General features: G+C 36.3%; 4 protein-coding genes across 5 annotated transcripts; 2 read left to right on the top strand and 2 right to left on the bottom strand.

The window, feature by feature from the left end:
• Positions 1-49: 49 nt before the first annotated feature.
• On the top strand, positions 50-1,349 carry LOC100178111. Its single transcript, XM_002119980.5, has 4 exons — positions 50-194; positions 455-628; positions 710-865; positions 1,206-1,349. The coding sequence occupies exons 1-4, from the start codon at positions 165-167 to the stop codon at positions 1,230-1,232; spliced, it is 387 nt and encodes a 128-aa protein (XP_002120016.2). The 5' UTR covers positions 50-164; the 3' UTR covers positions 1,233-1,349.
• A 1,069-nt stretch (positions 1,350-2,418) lies between these two features.
• On the top strand, positions 2,419-18,268 carry LOC100180482 (structural maintenance of chromosomes protein 2). The gene is made up of 24 exons (XM_002119922.5): positions 2,419-2,666; positions 6,072-6,209; positions 6,593-6,742; positions 7,577-7,711; positions 8,134-8,340; positions 8,790-8,861; positions 9,277-9,423; positions 9,672-9,794; positions 10,027-10,137; positions 10,497-10,656; positions 11,001-11,118; positions 11,351-11,436; positions 11,879-12,027; positions 12,623-12,769; positions 13,138-13,299; positions 13,636-13,816; positions 14,248-14,441; positions 14,906-15,049; positions 15,274-15,468; positions 15,699-15,899; positions 16,398-16,514; positions 16,897-17,057; positions 17,308-17,455; positions 17,774-18,268. Exons 1-24 carry the CDS (start codon positions 2,499-2,501, stop codon positions 17,966-17,968), a joined length of 3,609 nt encoding a protein of 1,202 aa, XP_002119958.1. The 5' UTR covers positions 2,419-2,498; the 3' UTR covers positions 17,969-18,268.
• Positions 3,055-6,041, bottom strand: LOC108949719 (lymphocyte antigen 75-like). Of its 2 annotated transcripts, none has more exons than XM_018813085.2 (4): positions 4,949-6,041; positions 4,272-4,554; positions 3,639-3,868; positions 3,055-3,290 (listed from the first exon to the last, which is right to left on the bottom strand). In XM_018813085.2, the coding sequence occupies exons 1-4, from the start codon at positions 5,391-5,393 to the stop codon at positions 3,184-3,186; spliced, it is 1,065 nt and encodes a 354-aa protein (XP_018668630.1). In that variant the 5' UTR covers positions 5,394-6,041; the 3' UTR covers positions 3,055-3,183. The 2 variants fall into 2 exon arrangements, with proteins under 2 accessions (XP_018668630.1, XP_018668631.1); XM_018813086.2 differs by having other exon boundaries at positions 3,055-3,272; positions 4,949-6,039.
• LOC100177338 (EEF1A lysine methyltransferase 2-like) lies at positions 17,696-19,732 on the bottom strand. Its single transcript, XM_002123062.4, has 3 exons — positions 19,500-19,732; positions 19,076-19,211; positions 17,696-18,700 (listed from the first exon to the last, which is right to left on the bottom strand). The coding sequence occupies exons 1-3, from the start codon at positions 19,644-19,646 to the stop codon at positions 18,261-18,263; spliced, it is 723 nt and encodes a 240-aa protein (XP_002123098.1). The 5' UTR covers positions 19,647-19,732; the 3' UTR covers positions 17,696-18,260.
• Positions 19,733-21,169: the final 1,437 nt, after the last annotated feature.

Genomic DNA, 21,169 nt, shown 5'->3' with positions numbered 1-21,169 from the left:
AAACTTCATTGGCACTCATGATACCCAATATATCTGGTTTTATATTATCTAACACTCTAGTTTTAATTGCTCCAACTACTTAGGGTTTGACAGTAAATCGCATCAATGGTGTTCGATGGTCAAAGTATTGGGAATTGTATCGGAATCAACCAGATGATGATGTAATGCAAATCTTACAACTTCCACTTGGAAAAGTAAGAACCTTGAAAATATTCAGTTAGATTATCAAATATGTGTTTATCATTAAATAAAGGTAGAACAATCAGTGTTTAATGACATCATAAGTGTAACTGTGACATAAACATAATATAATAGCAAGCTTAGAATAAGTTGTAAAGAATTAAGAAAGAACTTCCATTATCATCATTATGTAATCACAATGGGTTCCTTTGTTACATGGGACAGAATATTGTTTGGATTTAGAAATTCCTGATAAATGATGTTTCTACTTTAGATCAAAGAATTAAATATCAAAAGTTTGCGGATGACAGATTCAATGACACAAGCCCTTCTTTCTCATCTTGATGTGATGGATAAGCTTGGTTTGGAATCTTTTAGATGTAATGACATGAACCTGAACTACTACATGAAAGATATTTCCGAGAAAATAATAGATCGGCAAAATAAAGTAAAATAACATTAACGCTCTATAACCAAATACTGGCCAAGTTATTTTGAATTCTCTTATTATGTTAATCATTTTATTTAGATCGAAATATCAATACTTGGTGCGGCAACCGAACATGTGAGACCATTGTTCCGATGTCTTGATAAAATATCCAAACTAGGACTTGATGCGTTATATTTTTCAAGTGACAATTATTGTTTATTGGAAAAAGCAAAATTACAACATCCTTCACTACAGGTTCAACAAATACTTCTCGTCTAAACTTTTGTGGCACTTCCCTTGATAATGTTGGCCAAACCAGTTATTAACTTTTTAATTAAAATATAACTAAAATTGACATCAATTGTTTGCTCCCCACTTTGGTTTGTGCTTATCTTTAAGCAAGTGTAATAAATTTATTGTTTTAAGTGTTTTCTGATTGATAATAAATCATGCATCACATTTTAAATACAAAAATAATTAAATAGAAGAACTTAGAACAACAAACACCAACTGCTTGCACCTCACTTTTGTGTTACAATAATTAAACATAAGAAACAATATTTTTAACATTTTGAAGTTAATAATACTGTTTTAGGTGGAATATGTCGATTATCTATTCTGATTTCCCACGGTAGACTTTGATGTATTCCCGCACCTTTATTCACAATCGAGTGACTCCGATAACAGTGACACTGATGGTTGCCCCGATTTCAACACCTTTGCTGCCAACACAAACCCATTGTAGCGGTTGATTGTGCTCTAGCACAGATTTAATGATATAAAAATAGCTAAATTTAACACAAATCCATAAAGCTTTTTTATTCTGGGCCACTATCATTTGCGTCCAGTGTGCCATCGAGCAATTTTATTACCCAATAATATCGGATCCATGGCTTAATGCTGCTACCATTGTGGGCGTTAACGCCAATTGCTACAACTGAGTGGTCTCTAATGGGTTGTCCAAATTGTCAACGATACAAAAAAAACACCTACAAAGTTACATACGTGGTAACTTGTAAGAGGTGTATGAAACAGAACACCCGTGTTATAACGACTGTCGTTGCCCCGCCATCCGAGGATAAATATGTTACATTCATTTATTCAAGCTCATATTTCTGAACCTGTGTTATCATATGAATCTAATAACTAACTAAACCAATTAATTGCTGTAGGTCACAAATCTAGTTTTTGTTTATTATTGTTCTTCTGGCTGAACATAAACCTTCCCCTCGAATATTTATATCAGTATTTCACGATTTGGTGATTTAAGCAAAATAAAATCTTACATTTGAACTAAATATATTGCAAGTTGTATCTTAGTTGTTTGGTACAAGGCTGCTTGTTGTAAACACACAAGTGTTGAGATAATGTTGGGCAATGTTTATACTTTGTGTTAATATCTTAACTGCAGGGACATTAATGGTGGTACATTTTGTACTGATGCATGTTGGATAGTATAAGAAGCACCAGCAACCGTGATTGGATCGACTGCCTCTAGTCAGTAGCCCAAAGAAAACAGGTTTAAGGCTGGTTGATGCTACTATTGTGGGTATATGTGTCTTTGGGCAAGAAACTTAACAGTAATTTCTCGAATTTAGTAGTCACAAATTATAAGTCATACATTGAAATATTCACTCATAAAGTTACATACATTGTAATTTTAATTTTTTTAAAAATAAAACACAGAGTCCGTATTCTGATAAAACACAGTAGGTAATTTAAAAATATTTTTTAAACATCTATGGATAAAATAGAAATCATACACAAAAATTTTCCCGCCATTTCTATAAAATCGCATTATTTATTTTGCTGAAAATCTTATTCCTTTTGTATTTGTAAACGATTTCCACTTATTAGATAAACAACGAGGCATGTTTAGTTATTAGCTATGTATATTAAGAGCGTTACAGTTGACGGATTTAAATCCTACGCCCAGCAAACCGACATAAAAGGATTCGATCCTCTATTTAACGCAATAACTGGACTTAACGGAAGCGGGAAGTCAAATATATTGGATGCAATTTGTTTCTTGTTGGGAATTACTAATCTTTCACAGGTATTGAATTAATGTAATTTGCTTTATCCCGTGTTGCCGCAAAACGACAGTCATTATAACACGGGTGTTCTGTTTCCCACACCTCGTTTCCTACACTCATTTTTTAAATGCATTTTAATAATAAGATGCAATTTTATGTTCCATTGTAGTATTATTTCAAAACGCAGAAGTTCCTTATTGTAGCTGCCAGTATTGTATATATTTATGTCGGCCAAATTGTAAAAAGTCACCTGGAGGAATTTTGTTATTCCCCTGAAAATACGGCAATTTTGCTGATAATTAAGAAATATCCCTACAGGTCACGGGTACTGCTGTATAATAAACAGTTTAAAGATTTGAGTGTGAATGTGCAAAAATGAGCTCCTACGACTAAAATCGACCAATAAACTTATTCTTTACAAAAATAAGGTTTTATTTATTAAACACAACCATTGCACAAAGTTTCCATATCAGTTTTGTAATTTTTCCCAAACATGGTATCTTCCATTTTATCATCATAGACCTATAAGGACCTTATTCAAGGTGTTTTATTTCTGTTCATCACTTTCTTGGAAGTGCTATAAATAGCAACATAATCATCGTCATCCACAACTTCATTCACTTGATCTGCAAAACGATATTGACCTGAGATATAGAGGTTTATAACAAAATATTAGATTGTAGGGCCATTATACACTTTCATTGTTTTTATTATTTTGCTCTCGCATCCAACATAGTAATCGCATGCGGGCTCGCCTCTCGGCCCAATTTTTTTGGAATTACAAAGAAGCCAGCACTCTATCACGCGCATTTTACTTTGGCTTAATTTCGGCACATCCCTACTCGATAACTTTAAGTAAAACGACATTATATTTCAAAGCTTCTGTCAGTCGTGATGAAAATGTTGGACCAAAATTATCGTATTTATACCGATCCCGAGAAGCCAAAAAAGTCAATATTACCAAAAAATTGAATATCAATAAAAAAACTTACCATAAGTTGCATTGTTATACTGAGTTGAAAGGCTCGCTTCGTGGTACTGGCTTTCCCTGTTTCCTTCAATTGATGCGTTTTCTGAGGTTATTTCAACGAGATTATTGGTTTGTTCGATCAGATTTTCATCCATGGTTGACCCCGTGTCTCGTTGCAACCTTATCTCAACCTCTCTCTCCCTCGTGCTTTGTTGCAAAGCTTCAGTGACAAATATCCGTCCACGCCGACTTCTAAAAGTTATAATAACATTATTTCTAATCTCTAGGCTCGCTTTCCACCATTTTTTTAGTTTTAGCTACAATTTCCAAAGTCTAAAAATCAAATACAGAATAGCAGCTCAAATGAATGGGAATAAATTGTTGCACTTTTAACAATAAAGACCAAAAGTACAAAGAAGATTTGTGTGCATGGGCCTGCATAATTAGTAAAATATATAACTTCAATATAAACATTAACCGCTCGCTAATTGCAAATAAACAATATATATATAAATTACCTATATTTAGTTTATTACTCTGGAGTAGGCTATATGCCTGAATAATGCATTAATTAAAATAGCTAACTAACATTATATACCATGAATTAAATTGTTTATGGATGCAAATAAAAATACTTTGTCATATTTTTACAAACCTTCTTCGTTTAATCATGATCATCAAAGAGCTTATAACTACAAGCACAAATATCCCAACAAGTAACAGAATAATAATCAGTAGCTCTGTAGATATTCCTGTGTTGTGTGGGGATGTGATTGGTGTGTTTGTAGTCCTTGTAACAAATGTGGTGTCGGTATCAGTTGGTAGAGATGTTGTGTATGTTGTTGTTGTTTTATAAGCAGTAGATCCAACATATGCAGCTGTTGTATTATTGTTCAATGTTGGGCTGAATGTTGTAGAAGGTGCTGGGGTTGTTGTAACTGTAAATAATAAATGTACAAAATAATGTTTATGTACATTTGGGATGCATAGCATTTCTTGGTCTGTCAAAACTTTCTGCTGAATTATTTTAATTAATTTTGTTTAGACTGTGCGCTTATTATGTCTTTAATTTCAAAATAATGATTTAAACTTCTGGCATAGCAGTAACAGCACATACATATAAAATGAATGCTTGTACGGTATAAATATACAGTTCAGTCCCATGGCTCAGTGGTTAGCTTAGTTGCCTGTAGTCCAGTCGTACTAGTTCAAGGCTCAATGCTGCTACAACAAGCATATCGAAATGTCAAAAAAAGTTTTAACTGTCTGTATACATAATTTTTATCTCATAATGTTGGTTCATTGTTATATTACGTCTAATTTTTGACTCACCGTTTAAATTTGCTGCTGTTGTTGTTGTATTTACAATTTCCCTTTCACAAATGTATTTGTATTGATCAAACTCACAATGGCTGCTGTACCACTTGTGTTGGGAATCTGATTTTATATTTGCACAATTCTCGTCAGTTTGATTGCTTTCATTTGGAGCCCAGTTTGAGTAAACCACTGTTATGTTATCCTCCCATGTCCACGGAGAATGACTTCCATTCCTTGAGGCTCCAATCCAATAACTACGGTTTCCAGCTTTATCTGATGACACAGACATGGGAATAATACTCTCCAAAAAAACTTGCACAAACCCAGAAGTCACTGACGCCAATATTCCCCCAAAATCCTGACATATTTGCCTCGCATCGTAAAAGTTTTTTGTCTCATTGGTTTGGATAAAATATTCAGTTGAAGTATTTGCAAGATGCCTCCAATAAGTTGGGTCCATGCTTCTTACTTTCCTATTTTTTGTGAAAACTTCTTAATACTTATACAAAATAATACTGCTCGTAATAATTAATGAATAGGATTTATATATAATAACCGAAGTCAGAACCAAATATTTGAATAATATAATTCCCACATATACAACTTCAGTCCCTTAGTAAGAATTGTACATCCTACCAACACTGTACATATTAGCATAATATGACTCATAATCTCATGCACACATGTATATGATGACATAGTTTCTTTACCTTATGACGCATACAGGAAATAGATTGCATTTCAGACATATCAATACAATGTATTGCTTTATATGTTTGGCACTGTGGCCCAGTGGTTAAGTACTTACATTGTGACTGAAGGATACCGGGTTCAATGCTCGATACCGGCACTTAATGGTCGCTAGGCAAGACAATTAATGGACATTGCTCCAACCCAGTGGTCACTAATGGGTTGTAGAACCTTGGGTGTTGGGGTAATGAGCAAACCCTGGCATAATGGAGGTGGCATGCTTCACTGTAAGACTTCACCCATATAGATTATTCAACCTATTAGTGAACATTATAGAGTATGAATATATAATGTTGTCTAAGGACCCATGGCGGTCGCTGTAGGGCCTCACCAATATAGAATACAACATATGATTTACTTTATGTATAATACTTAACTGTTGTTTAAGGTCCGAGCCACCAACCTCCAGGATCTTGTGTATAAGAATGGGCAAGCTGGGATCAACAAAGCCACCGTCTGCATCACATTCGACAACAGTAACAAGGAACAAAGCCCAATGGGGATGGAAGCTCACAATGAAATAACTGTAAATAACAACCTCATTTATTTTTCATTATATAACTGATATTCATTCAAGTTGAAAAAGTTTTATGATTTTAGTGAAATATCGGTCAACTTCATGCTCGCTGTTAAACATTCCTTTTTCTTATTGTAACGTTTATTTTATCTGTTTGGTTATGGTACATTTGTTTAGCTTTATTTGCAACACATGAATAAACTAAATCTTTAAATTGGAAATAAAGTATGCAACAAAGATTACCCCTCATACATATACATGATACAGTTGTCTTTATTTCAATAAAACCTGGATTTTCTGGTCAGTTTCAATACAAACATTACAGCCCATGATGTATATGCATTTTTTAGAAAGAAACCCAAATATTAATTATATTGATTTATTAATTCCAGATCACGAGACAGATAGTGATCGGAGGACGAAATAAATATTTGATCAACGGGGTGAACGCACAAAACTCGAGGGTCTCCGATTTATTCCGATCGGTCGGTTTAAACGTGAACAACCCGCATTTTCTCATCATGCAAGGTCGTGTTACAAAGGTGAACTCTATATGACCTTTTTTGTTATGACATCACACACTGGTATTGAATTATATAAGTTTATGTGGTACAGGCTGCTACAGGCCTAAACTGAGAATTTTCCAGAGGTTGCAGCAACTACTTAATTCTTCAATTATAAAAGTAACTTATCTTTAAATATTCTGATAAAAAATACAAACCTGCTCTTACAGTTGCCCCATTTTATTGTTGCAACCCAAGGAACTTGATAAAATCAACACCACTTCTGTTGTGGACTCTATTTGACCTTTATCATTATGACATCACATAGTAATCATATGTCATAGTGCATAGGATTGCCTTAATGGGACAACACGTGTTTAATCTTTATATGATTCACCCCACAAATGATATTAATATAGTTTAGTATATGATGAATCAGGTTGGGATTTCCTGCTTGTTATAATCCATGGAACTCCTTCTGTATTAAGCTATGGGAAATTGTTTGGCAAAAATAGAATCCCTTCTTTCCGACTGTGTTCATAAAATTAAACAATATATAGTTTTTTAGGTTGAACACAGCAATAAGCAATTGACACGTCGTTCTCTACTGTTAAAGAAATACTGCCGCAATACTAACTGTTTAACTTTATGTTATTGCATTTTAAAACAGCCGTGCTTACAACAGACCACGAACAAGAAGCTCCTCGTAAAAAAATCTTCTCAAACATCTTCTTAATTTTCATAATTTTTTGACAGATTTTTACCTTTGTTTATAACTAGAAATAAACATAAAACCCAAAGTATAAAATTTCAAAATTTTCAAAAGTATAAAATGACACCCAGGCAGCCCATAATGTTAAGCTATATTGAAAGGTAATGAACATGAAGCCACCTGAGATCTTATCCATGATAGAGGAAGCCACTGGTACGAGCATGTACGAGTCTAAGAAGGACTCGGCGCAAAAGATGATCGAGAAGAAGGAAAACAAACTCAACCAGATAAACCGGGTGAGTAAACTTTAACATTCGTATTTAATCCTAATGGTTTTGGATGTTTATAGGCTTATCGCAGCCAAAACAATGGAATAAAATTTGTTTTGTATGGTGGAAAAGCTGAACAACCTATATATATATATTACTTTTTTATTGAAATAGTTGGGTAAAAAAATGCATTTTATTTCTTACTTTGACCATATTAAGCCTTGCAATATTCCCACCAGACATTAGAAGAAAAGTGTGTAACTGTAATATAAGAATGCATGTGGTTTTCCAAAAAAAATATTCTCAAAAGATAGGCGCCTGCATTTTTCCTAAAAAAAAGACCTTATACTTTTCCCAAAAATTATTTTATTTTGTCTTATTTTACTTTTTTTAATATATTTATTTTATTAAAGAAGAGACCTTATATAAAGTCTTTCCCTATTTCCCAGACATTGGATGAAGAGATCACACCAACTCTCCAGAAGTTGCACGACGAACGATCCTCGTACTTGGAGTTCCAGAAGGTTCAGCGGGAGGTGGAGAGATTATCCCGTCTACTTATCGCGCACCAGTTCGTGTCAGTGGAGCGGATCGCTAACAACGCATCTGGGGAGATAGAAGAGATGGATGAAGAGAAGGAGAAGTTGGAGCAAGAGGTGGGTGGTTGGATGATAGGTTTATATGGGGCTTCTTTATCCTGAATGATTGAATGAAACGTAATGGACTTATATCACAGATGTTCTGTTTCATAATCTGTCATTTCATTTCCATGCAAGAATAATTAAGTTACGTTAATTAATTAATTAATGTATATAATGTGTTCTGTCTCATACACCTGGTGCCCGCTTACCAATTATCACGTATGTAACTTATTTATGCTCGCATGGCGTGGCAACGACATTCGTTACAACACGGGTGTTCTGTTTTATACATCTCGTGCCCGCTTACAAGTTACCACGTATGTAACTCATTTTACCTCGCATGGTGGGGCAACGACACTCGTTACAACACGGGTGTTCTGTTTCATACACCTCGTGCCCGCTTACAAGTACAAGCTACCATCAAGTTGTAATACACACTCATTCATTCATTCATACAATGTTAGTTCCACCGACTGCAAGAGAAATACCACAGCATGGGAAGAGACATCACAGACCTAGAGAACGTATTAGATAAGGTGGTTTGTTGAATCTAAATATTAGGGAGATATTAATTAACATTAGAAAGAATGTATTTGGACAACTAATCTCTGGGTCAAAGAAACTGTAAAATATTTAAATTTATGTAATGTTTAAGTAATGGTTTAAAAATGATCAAGTTGTTATAGCACGGGTGTTCTGTTTCATACATCTTGTGCCCGCCAAGAGTTACCTCATATATGTGGCTGGCAGTTTAGACAACCCATTAGTGACCACTGGGTTGGAGCAATTACCGTAAAGTGTCTTGCCAAAGGACACATACGTCCATAGTGGTGGCAGCATTGAGCCTCGAATCCAGTATCCTCTGGTCTAAAAGCCAGCGCTATTACCACTGCACCACATCACTTAACAGTTATGTGGGGATTGTTTTTGTAACTCAACATTTCTGCCCAGGATTCGCGTGCCAAGGTTGAGTTGGAAAGTTCACTTGGTCGAGAGGAAAAGATTGAAGCGAAAGTTCAAAGCAACCTCGCCAACCAACGTGAAGTTATCAACAGTGAGAAGAGAAAGCTGAAAGGGTTGAGTAAAAGTAAATCTGAGGTGAGTGGGGGGGTTATAGACGCCAAACCTGGGGTGTAAGACTGGCAGGTTATAACTTTGAACCAGGCGAATAAAACCAGATTTTTATGGTATAACAGGCTGATGGTAGTCAAACATTAATGGGGTTGTGCTTTTTTATCTTCAATACAGAATATATCGCTCCTGTAGAGCCTTTATATGCGTGCACACTATAAAATAATAAAGTTTTGCCTTTCATTGAAAGCTATATTTAAATGAACTTCCTGCAGTGTGAATCTGCCATCCGCAACAAAACAAAAGCCTTGGAAAACTTGCGCCTGCTTTGTGAGAAAGCTGAACATGAGAGCTCGAAGATGAACGAGGAATATGCGGCTGCGGAGAAACATTTCCAGGTTGGTGGTTGGAAGTTTCTGACAATTTGTAAAATAAATATGGCTGAATGTTGAATAGCATGAGCCTGCTTTGGTTCCTAAACTATGCGTTGCCGCATTCTTTATAGTATTTAAAAGTTGTTTTTTTTTAAAGCTTTGCAACAAAAAAATTCTGAACCAAAAATATTTCTCAATTACATGTTTCGTTTATGTTCTGTTTGGGAACACTTGTTAAACTATGACATCACAACAGGCAGTAACAACAGGTCTAGCCACCTCGGACACCGGTGAAGAAGCATCATGGCAAGCTCAACTGTTACAAGTGAAGAAAGATATCAGCCAACTTCAAACGGATACCAAACAGGTCTTTATATTATTAGGCTTGTTTGACTTGTATTATTTCTAAGTAAGTCTGGGAGTCTGGTACTGTGGATCAATGGTTAGGTGATTGCATTGTAACCAAAGGGTACCAGGTTCAATGCTTGATGCTGCTACCATTGTGGGCGAATGTGTGCTTCGGCAAGACACTTTAACAGTAATTGCTTCAACCCAGTGGGTACTAATGTGTTGTTGCTTCCTAGGTGTTGGGTTAATCGGCTAACTCTGGCCTAAACCACCGGTCCGATGGTATTTTATGACAGGACCTCACCCATATACAGTGTAGAATAGAACGCAGGAAATATTTTTTAACAAAAATGTATTTTCTCTTAAATTTTCTTCCAGAGTGAAATGAAGTTAAAACACAACAAACAGGAATTAAAAGCCAAACAAACTGAACTCAAGAAAACTGAGGCAAGTTACAAACAAGACCAAGATGGGTTGAAGAAGATGGAACGTAGTTATGCAGAGATACAGAAACAAATGGATAAGTTAAACTATAACGGTGAGTGGGTGCATCACTGTATATAAATATATATATATATAGTAGGATGGGGTAAGATGGGACACCTTTACCACATAATATCCAATGGGCCAACTCTGGTCTGAATCCCAGGTCCCATGGCGTGCCTCACTGTAGAACCTCACCCATATAAAATATATTTATTGTATAATTCGAATATACTCTTCTAGTAAAAGGTAATTAACCAATATTTTCCTCTGTTATTACCAGGCATAAAATAGTATTAGAAAGTGCCCTGTGGTAAAAAGCAGTTGTAATTTTATCACAAAACATCGTTAGGGTACACTATATTATTATTATATAATAAAAGTCACTTTGCCCAACAGAAGGAGCAGAAGAAGAATTAAAATCTCGCAAACAAGAATTATCGACCAAGATCCAGCGCATGAGCCGACTTACACAAGGACTTTATAACAAGTTTCCTAACCTACAGTTTAACTACAGGTAATGTGAATATAAATGTTGCTGTCAAGTATATTACACTTGTTTCTTAAACAGCTCTTCATTTATTTGCGTAGAAACTCGTCGTTTTGATCTTACATTTTCAAAGATTTCAATTTTTAAATGAAATGAAACTTTTTTACAAGCTGTCTACATTTTTTATTTTTCACCAAGGGGATCCAGCTCCCTTAACCCCCTGAATATGGGTTTGTCCCATCTTGATTTATATCCCCAGAGATCCTGAGGCAAACTGGGACAGAGCTCGAGTGAAAGGGTTAGTAGCGAACCTGGTTGATGTGAAGGATGTCACCCATGCTACTGGTAAGAGCATTATTTCTGCATCTGTGTTATTACATGTGTGTATACATAGGCACCAAACCTTGGGTAACCTGGGGTGTTAGGCTTAAAGGTTAAGTGCTAAAACATATGATGTCACCCTGTTTTAAAAGTTTGGATAACACCCCAAGCACTTCTAACATTACGCCAATAATTTACATTATTTAAATCCAGGCACAAGATTTATAAAGCATTCAGCAAAGTTTAATACACATGGCACATCATATGCTGGTACAGCATTATTTCTGTACCTTTTTATCGTGTGGCTCTAACAGCCAACCAAACAATATTTTGCTGTAAGCCACAAATAAAATAGTTTGTTCTCATTTTTTTCTTGAAACAACCTATATTATATCACAGCATTAGGCGCAGAATACATAATACTTTCAGTTACATTTTATGAATATTTATTCACCTCGTATTGCAGCATTAGAAGTGGTAGCTGGTGGAAGGTTATACAACGTGGTTGTCGACAACCATGAAACTGGAGCCAAACTCCTCAAGAACGGACAACTTAAACGTCGATGTACCATTATACCTTTGAATAAAGTGGCTGCCAGGACCATTAATAGAGAGGTGGGTGGGTTGGGTTGAATTTTAATTTTATGTGGTAGATAGTTATGTTTAAATCCTTAAGAATCAGATTTCCCTATGTAATGTTGGACGGCAATGAATGTAACTGTATTTTCAAAATGACAACCCTGATTTTGTTAAAAAATTTAAAAACTCTATAGTTCTATACCATAAGGGTGAGGTCCTATATTGTGGCATGCCAAGACCCTTTATATTTAAAACTGATGTTCTAAAACAAATGTCAGCCTTTGTTCATTAGGGTGACATGTCACTCAATAAAGCTCTAACATTACACCCATGTTCTCATATTGACACCTAACAGCAGGGTAAAAGCTGGCTTATGCTTAAAACTGGAGTCCTCAGCATATGAAAGCACCCCTGTTTCAAAAGTTAGGGTCATTCACTAACTCCCACATTCACTAACTCCCTACAAGTTGTATTTCACGCCCGCTCACAAGTTACCACGTACGGTTGTTTTTTTATGATCAATTTGTACAGCCCATAAGAATGCACCCATTGTCCCCTAAAAGATAGAGTGACATTCCACCCAAGAAACCCCCTAACATTACAATCATATTCTCACATTCCCCTCTTACAGGTTGTCTCCCACGCCAAGTCCCTGGTTGGCCAGAACAACGTGAACCTCGCCCTCTCATTGGTTGGTATGGATGATGAAATACGTAAAGCGCTTGAATATGTGTTTGGTGGAACACTGGTGTGCGATACCATGGAAAACGCTAATAAGGTGAATATTGTAGGGCTGTATATTTAATCAGTGGTGTAAATGGATCCTTTTTGTTAAGGGGTTAGATCTGGGATTCATACCAGAGTTTTCCCCATCACATCACATTTGATTTCATTTTGTAATAATGGGTGTTTAGAGCCACTTGGTGTAAAAACTAAATTATAAATTGATGTTTTGGCTATTTTACATAGGAAACCATGTGTGTATTCTATTATATATGGGTGAGGTCCTACAGTGAGGCATGTCATGGGACCTTGGATTTGGGCCAGAGTTTGTAGATTACCCACCCAAAACCCATTACCCCAACACCCATTACTGTAGTATAAGAACCAAGGTGTAGTTCTAACTTTGCACACCTTACGTTACAGGTTGCGTTCAACCCTAATGTTAAAACCCGCACCGTCACCCTTGCTGGTGAGTTGTTTGATCCATCGGGCACGTTAACCGGGGGTGCACGACCTAAAGTAACCCCTGTGTTCGCTGAGTTGAAGGAAATCAAGTCAACAATGAATGAACTACATAATGCTAAGGTGGGTGGTTGGGACTTGTTCTAATGGTGTGGGGCAATGATAGTTGTATAACATGAATGTTCCGTTTCATACACCTCTAGCCTGCTTACAAATTCGTCACTGCCACCATTGTAGCCATATGTGTGCATGGGCAAAACCAACCCAGTGGTCACTAATGGGTTCCTGTATACATTGTCAGCCATACAGAAAAACAATCACCCACAAAGTTACATATGTGGTAACTCATAAGCGGGCATGAGGTGTGTGAAACAGAACACCCGTGTTATAACGACTGTCGTTGACCGCCATGTGAGGATAATAAGTTACATTCATTTTCAAACTCCACTATTCCAACAGAGAGAATACGCTTCAATTGAGAACAAGTTGCATGACGTGGCACGTGTCAGTGGACGATACCACGACCTCAAGAACCAAGCCACTATCAAGGAACGCGAGATTGAGACGGTGAAGCAGAGGATATCAACTACTTCACATGGGAGACTGTTGGAGGAAATTGAAAGATTGCAAAAGTCTATAGGTAAGGTTTGGTGGTTTTAAGCAGTGCTTGTGAGTGTATGAAAGGGTTTATGATAGGGGTTAGTCATTAGTGACCACTGAGTTGGAGCAAGGACACTTACGCACACAACAGTAGCAGCGTTGAGCCTTGAACCCGTAACCTCTTAAACCCAATTCAGAAATGTCTTAGGTAGCTATATTTATACCTGAATAAATAAATATTTAAATATGGTGTACAATACAGCAGTAATGACATATTATTAAAAGAGATGCATACATGAAACCAACAAATTGGCAATTTTACATTAACAGCTTCTATTGTTAAAAGTCTGTTTCATAATTAATTCTTGCCAAAGGACTTTTTCACCCACAATGGTAGCATTAAACCCATAGGCCTACCCATGTTGGTACCAAAACCAATATGTTGCAACATCAAGTCAACACTTACAACAGATGAGTGCAGTGAAACGTTAGACACAGCAAAAGATCGCTTCGGTGAGATGCACCAACACTGCGTAGAGTTGGAACGAAAGATCGCAAACGCACCAGCTGAGCGAGAACGCGAGTTGAAAGAAGCCGAGATGAAAATGAACAAAGTTGGTGAAGCTGCGGAGAAAGCTGGGAAGTTGGCTGATGCTAAGAAAGAGGTGGGTGTTGTTGTATGGCTGGTTAATTAAATTATTATATACCAGTCTATTTTATGGCTCTGGTCTTGTCGATATATGGCTCTGGTCTTGTCGATGAAAAATATTGAAATTAATTTTTATTTTCCAATTCTAAGAAATAGGTGGGTATGGTTATATAACTGATGATGTAACTTTGGAAGGGCATGGAAGGGCATAGGTGTCACCTTGTTTGAATTTATGGTCAAATGTGGGGTGACAATGCTATATATACTGCTCTGCCATATATTAAAAACAATCACCCACAAAGTTACATACGTGGTAACTCGAAAGCGGGCATAAGGTGTATGAAACAGAGCACTTGTTCTAATGTAGTGATTTATTTTTCTTTAAAAATTTTATATGTGTCTGCCTTTGGCTCCTTGTTAAACCATTTATTTCTCCCCCAGAAATTAAACACTTTGGTAACTTAACACTTATAAACCTAGGAATTAAACACGATGACACTCGAGGTCCAAGAATTAGAGAAAGAAGTTGCCGAATGTGAAGATCAAATAAGTCGCGTGGAAACTTTGATCAATGACGCTCAAGATATTTATGGGAAGATTAAAGAAACTGTGGAAGCTGCTGTGGTGGGTGGAAATATTCTATGTCTGCTAACAGCAGAGAAGCATTTAGAATTTGGGATTTTAAGTTAAATTATTATTAACTTTATTTAATTTTCTTTTTTTTAATTACCGATTTCAATTTTTTTGAATATAAAGATTAGGATTTTTTTTTTTTTTTTTAATTTAAAAATCATTTTTAGTTTGTTATATTAACAATTGTTTTTAATTCACGATTTAAAATTTTCTAGGAGTCTGTGAAAGCTGCCAAACTCGAGCTCCAGAAACATAGAGATCATATACAAGCCATGTCACATGACATGCAACAGCGAACCAAAGATCGAGAGAATGTTCTTCATGAAGTTGGTCAATGTAAGAGGAAGTTGATCGATCAAAGAAACGCGATCGAGAAATGTCATCGGGAGAGTAACGATGCAACGAATAAGGTGGGGAATGTTATTTTACGTTTGTTTTCTTTGTGATTGATATAAAATGCTTATTGATTTGTATAGGTATGATTAGTGTAAAAGTTACAAACATAGTAACTCGTAAGCTGGCACAAGGTGTATGGAACAGAACACTCGTGTTATAATGACTGTCGTTGCCCCGCCATGCGAGAATAAATAAGTTGTGTCCACCATTTTCAATTCTATTTTAACATCTTTCCCCCTCCAAGGTCGCCTCTATGTTGGAGGAACACGACTGGATCAACAACGAGAAGTCTTTATTCGGTAAACCAAGTTCCCCCTATGATTTCAATGCCAACCCACCCAAGGAAGCAACACGAAGGTTGGATAAACTGAAGGAAAGGCAGGAAAAACTAAGTCATTCTGTGAATATGAGGGCCATGAGTTTGCTGGGGAAAGCTGAGGAAAAGGTGGGTCTATATATAAATTGTGATAGATACTTATTGCTCTCCCGGTATATCAAAACATTGTTAACGTTTCTGTCAGTCTTTAAATGTCAGACAAAACATTAGAATAAAATGAACGTTTCATATCGCAAGAGTAAAAAAGTCTATTTTACATTAGAATTTTGTGTATTCTATTCACACTAACATCTGTTATATTAGTTGCAGCACTTCTTTTCACAAATATTCATTTTCCCACTTACGGTTAAAGAATTAGTGTGTTAAAAGGATATATCTAGTCATTATAGTGTAGGGCTGGACAAGCCTACTCTGATAGTTTCTACACTGCATTAATCAGTAAACATTACACAACCAATAAGTTAGATTTGTTTCACAGGATTGTGTCTAACTATCCCTGCCTCTCCTGTTATTAGAATAAGTGGCTTTCATTTTTATTTGTTCAATTACTTAGCACATCTGTTTATTTGCATTTAAGTTCATAGTTATATCATTTCCTTCTTACAGTACAAAGAATTGATTAAGAAGAAGAATATTGTGGAGAACGACAAACAGAAGATACAACGCACGATAGAAGAACTTGATCAGATGAAAAATAAAGCAGTCACGAAAGCTTATGTGCAGGTTATTGTTTATGGTTATATTATAAATTCATAAACCAAACTGTTTTAAATGTTTTGCTAAAATGGTGCTGTGAATAGAGCAATCATTTATTAATTGGAAAAAGTTTGAGGCTCAAGGCTACCATTGTGGGTGTATGTGTGCTTGGGTAATACACCTAACGGTAATTGCTCCAACCCAGTGGTCACTAATGGGTTGTCTAAATTGTCAGCCATACGGAAAAATTTATCACCAACAAAGTTACATTTGTGGTAACTCGTAAGTGGGCACGAGGTGTATGAAACAGAACACCCGTGTTATAACAATGCCATTGCCCGCCATGCAAGGATAATTAAGTTACATTCATTGTTACAATACCGCTCACATTTCACCCATTCCCCACCAGGTAAACAAAGACTTTGGCGAGATATTCTCCACTTTGCTACCAGGAGCTACAGCTAAACTTGCACCAGCGGAGGGCAGTAGTGTGCTAGCAGGGTTGGAGTTCCAGGTTGGGTTCGGCGACGTTTGGAAAACTAACTTGAACGAACTTAGTGGTGGACAGAGGTGGAGTTGTTGTAAAAATTTATAATAAAAATTCGTTATATTATAATATACTGCCTGTAATAACAATAGCAGAATACACAACTAAAGCATATTTATAGTAACACGGGTGTTCTGTTTCATACACCTTGCACCAGCTTACAAGTTACCACACATGTAACTTATTTATCCTTGCATGGCGGGCAATGGCAGACGCTTACAAGTTACCACGTATATACATTATCTAACTTGTATAATTCCCCACCCCCCACAGGTCACTGGTTGCTCTGTCCTTGATCCTAGCCATGTTACTCCTTAAACCCGCCCCCATATACATACTGGATGAGGTGGACGCTGCATTAGATTTGTCGCATACACAGAACATCGGGGGAATGCTACGTGAACATTTCAAGCGCTCACAGGTAATGTATTATTATGTTTGGGATGGTTTTATGTAAGAAATGTTACTTAAATTGGTAGCCCAGAGGTTATAGGTTTGATGCTACCATTGTCAAGGTATGTGTCCTTTTGCAAGACACTTAGTTTTATTGGTAAAAAAAGTGTGTAAATCTAACTTCAAATTCAAATTCAAAATAACATTTTTATATTAGATAAGCCTAAAACAACCATTACTATACATTATGGTCACCAAGGTAACAAAATATTGTTAATTCCAGTTTATCACTTTACACACCAGATGGGCCACAAAGATTATTTTAACTTAAAATTCTTGATTCCAGTTCATTGTTGTGTCGTTGAAGGACGGGATGTTCAATAACGCCAACGTTTTGTTCCGAACAAAGTTTGTCGACGGCGTTTCCACCGTTGCCCGTTTCACGCAATCCACACAGAGTAGAAACCCGTTGTCAGCTTTACCTGTCACTACAACAGATGTCCCAAACTCTCGTAAACGAGCCAAGCCTACACAAACTTAGGTTATTGTATACTAGGTGGGGTAAGATGGGTACCGTTATGCTTTCTGCTAATATGGCAATACACTCAAAAAACTGTGGGGCAAAATAGAAATATTATCCTGTATTTCTTAAACAGGTTTACGACGCTCTTATAGAGTCGTGAGGATAGAATTATATAATTTTGTAAATATTCTTTGTTTACTATTAAATTGGACAAGAAATAGAATGAAAACATAAACCATCTTATTTCAACCTACTATACAATATAGATTCAACTGCCATTAAACTTCTCCTTGTATATTAATAAACATTCTCACAAAGTATTTTTCTTTTTAAACACGCAAGTCGAAACAGTTTTTCCACTTTTTCCACCGAATGAAAATGTAGGAGCAGGCAACTCTTCGATAAAATTAAACTTCTTTCCAAAGTGGGATGTTAATTCACTTGTCGTCCAGTTGCAAGATGTGATAATGAAAACAGATGAACAATTCATTAAAGTCGCCATGTTTTGTATATAACTCTCCCTTCCCTTGTTGGAGTCCTCTGGGTTCAAACTTACAGCATCATAAGTCCCTTTATCCAGACAAACATCGAATATTGCTTGTTCTTCATTTCCAACTTCATTCAAACCCATGGTCTTATAACATTCCCCAACCTTCACTACAGTCTCACTAGTAAGGTCTACTTGCAACCAGGACCCAACGTGTCCAAGTCCTTCTTTCTTAAACACAGCTGAAGCTAGATCAAGTGCACCTATACATCATAACAGGTTTGTTGTTGTTCAGTGAGCTTTGCTGCCATTGCTTTATAACGTATCAGTTAAACTGGCGGATTTTACAAGTGAAGATACATAATGTGCATTTTATCTCTTTGAATGAGATTAAGCAGATAAATTTAAAAAAAAACAAATAGAAAAAAATTTGCAGCAGAATGACAGTTGTTAAATACGCTATGGGTAAAAACTACATAAGGAAAAGTGTTAAATAAAAAGCGTGGCTGTAGAATCCACAGTACAACTGAATTACTAGTACACCAATATTATTTTAACAACCATGTTATAACAACTGTTGTTTACCCACCATGGAACGATAAGCAATTTGCATTCATTTAAATGGAAGTTATTCTTACTTTGGCAATAATCTAACCCAACCAAGTTTGTATATCCTTGTTTAGCGAGAGCCAGCAGCAACAAGCCATTACCACAACCAACATCCAGTATGGTTGAGTGTTTGTTTAGTTCAGCACATTTAGTAATCCAACGAACCTGAAAGAATAAAGCTTAATTTAGATAAGGCTTATATGTAGCATGGGTTATGTATTTATGTGTCTCTGGGCAAGATGTTTAACAGCAGTTGCTCCAAGTCAGTGGTCACAAGTTCATACTATATGCCTAACAAGTATATAAGTTACATTTATTGATTCTGGTTCAGAGACAAGCACTCTTACCAATATACAAGCAAAAAACTCCCCGCCAAATTAAAATTGCGCCTACTGGCGGAAAACTAGGTGACATTTCTTAAGTTAGTCGCATGTAAGTTTCCATCATGCATACCACTCTATTCGTTGCACTTCGTCCAAACCATTCCGTTCCAGGGTCGTCCATTTCAACTAAACCTTTCATTTCGTCTTTATATACTTCATCCCAATGGTCATAGGTGCCTAGAACTGACGACGGCAATTCTTGTTCTGTTTCTGCCATGTTTAGACTTTAAAATTCAACTCAAAATCCAAATACTAAACACGCTTTTCTCGTCGGGGAAAAACCTAAACCGAAATGATTAGTCAAGTGTTTACAGATTTTTATCATTTAAAAAGGTAGACTGGAGTTATTTATATTAAACAGTTTATTTATAAAATTTGGTTTTATTTAGAGTTAAAAGGCCGTGTAACTTTTTTGTTTTTGTTGTTGTATAGTTGCGGTTTAACCCTTAGCGATCAGCGTTAATTACATGGAGACGCCACGTAAGGCGCCATGCTTCTTTCATTTGAATGTTACAATGTCGCTATAGAACTAAGTCACATGCGTGGTAACCTGAAGCAGGCACGTATGGAACAGAACACCCGTGTTATAACGACTGTCGTTGCCCCGCCATGCCAGAATAAATCAAGATACATTCATTCGTTTATTCAGTTTACTGACGTGTCCCTTCCGTACAAATGTATAATATATGTTAGTTATACGAATAACTCTGTGCAAGAAGAAGAATTTCTACGGAAAATAAAGCCATTATTGAAATATGGTCGGTATTGCAATTCCTGTGGCATGAACCAAAACTTTGTAACGCGGGTTTGGATAAGCTTAAAAGCGCGCAATACTGTGTTCTGTAAACAGTTGTGTTTATACTGTCAATATTTTTGTATAAACTGTAAATAGTTCTGTTACATCACGATCAGGTTTCACGTGTATCCGTTGCTCCGCCGGTGTTCAGTTTAACCACAAACCAGTCAGAGTAGCAACGTTAATTACGACGTGGCCGCCCCCCAATAGCAACTTGGAAACCGAGCTTTGCCCCGCAGTTACTACTTTTGTCTTGTAGTTTGTAAATCGTCTTAGGAAAAGTTAGCAAGTTATTCTAACAAGCTAAACAATTAAAGTTTAGCCGCGCAGGTTTTACTTTTGTGTAATTGACAAGTCATTTTTCAATCGTCTTTACGTCGAGAAGTTGAAGAACGAATTAGGTGATTTATCTGCGAAGGATGGTTTCGATAATGTCAATGAAACTATAAAGAAATTTCAAATCAGACAGCTTTAGTTAGCCTATTTCTATAGTAGGGTGGGGAAAGATGGAATACCGTTAGCACATAATATCCAAATATCCTGATCGTGTTTTAAACAATTAACAGCGGTGTATGGAAGTCGTGAGAATACGATTTTATAAATCGAATGTTCTTTGTTTACTACCAAAATGGGACGAGAAAATAGATTGAAAAGATGTCCCATCTTCCCCCGTTCTACTATATTTATTTCTTAAAATACGTTAGCGATTAGCGAAGATGATGTAATTCAAAGAAGGAACTATGGGATTTTGATGCTAACAATGTTCCATCTTACCCTACATTTTAATGTATTGTAATGCCAATGCCATAGCCCATATACCACAGATGAGGGAGGCCAGTCGTAAACTCGTTATACCTTGTATACCAGTAGTCACATACATTACAAGTTACCACGTATTTAACTTTGTAGATAACAATTGTTACGAGCAATTTCCGTCGATAGTT

The sequence above is a fragment of the Ciona intestinalis genome, chromosome 8 (assembly GCF_000224145.3).
Source record: "Ciona intestinalis chromosome 8, KH, whole genome shotgun sequence".
Lineage (NCBI taxonomy): Eukaryota > Metazoa > Chordata > Ascidiacea > Phlebobranchia > Cionidae > Ciona > Ciona intestinalis.
This window is presented reverse-complemented; position numbering and strand designations above follow the sequence as displayed.

Bases quoted from the DNA above. Each gene is read 5' to 3' on its own strand.
- LOC100178111 (XM_002119980.5), top strand. From the start codon at position 165: ATGCAAATCTTACAACTTCCACTTGGAAAA. The intron at 629-709 runs GTAAAATAACAT...CATTTTATTTAG, and splicing joins TAATAGATCGGCAAAATAAA to ATCGAAATATCAATACTTGG. The intron at 866-1,205 runs GTTCAACAAATA...ATACTGTTTTAG, and splicing joins TACAACATCCTTCACTACAG to GTGGAATATGTCGATTATCT.
- LOC108949719 (XM_018813085.2), bottom strand. From the start codon at position 5,393: ATGGACCCAACTTATTGGAGGCATCTTGCAAATACTTCAACTGAATAT. The intron at 4,555-4,948 runs GTGAGTCAAAAA...TATTATTTACAG, and splicing joins AACAGCAGCAAATTTAAACG to TTACAACAACCCCAGCACCT. The intron at 3,869-4,271 runs GTTTGTAAAAAT...TATAACTTTTAG, and splicing joins ATCATGATTAAACGAAGAAG to AAGTCGGCGTGGACGGATAT.
- LOC100177338 (XM_002123062.4), bottom strand. From the start codon at position 19,646: ATGGCAGAAACAGAACAAGAATTGCCGTCGTCAGTTCTAGGCACCTAT. The intron at 19,212-19,499 runs GTATGCATGATG...TTATTCTTTCAG, and splicing joins GAAGTGCAACGAATAGAGTG to GTTCGTTGGATTACTAAATG. The intron at 18,701-19,075 runs GTAAGAATAACT...TATGATGTATAG, and splicing joins TGGGTTAGATTATTGCCAAA to GTGCACTTGATCTAGCTTCA.
- LOC100180482 (XM_002119922.5), top strand. From the start codon at position 2,499: ATGTATATTAAGAGCGTTACAGTTGACGGATTTAAATCCTACGCCCAG. The intron at 11,119-11,350 runs GTAATGTGAATA...TTATATCCCCAG, and splicing joins AACCTACAGTTTAACTACAG to AGATCCTGAGGCAAACTGGG. The intron at 15,900-16,397 runs GTGGGTCTATAT...TCCTTCTTACAG, and splicing joins TGGGGAAAGCTGAGGAAAAG to TACAAAGAATTGATTAAGAA.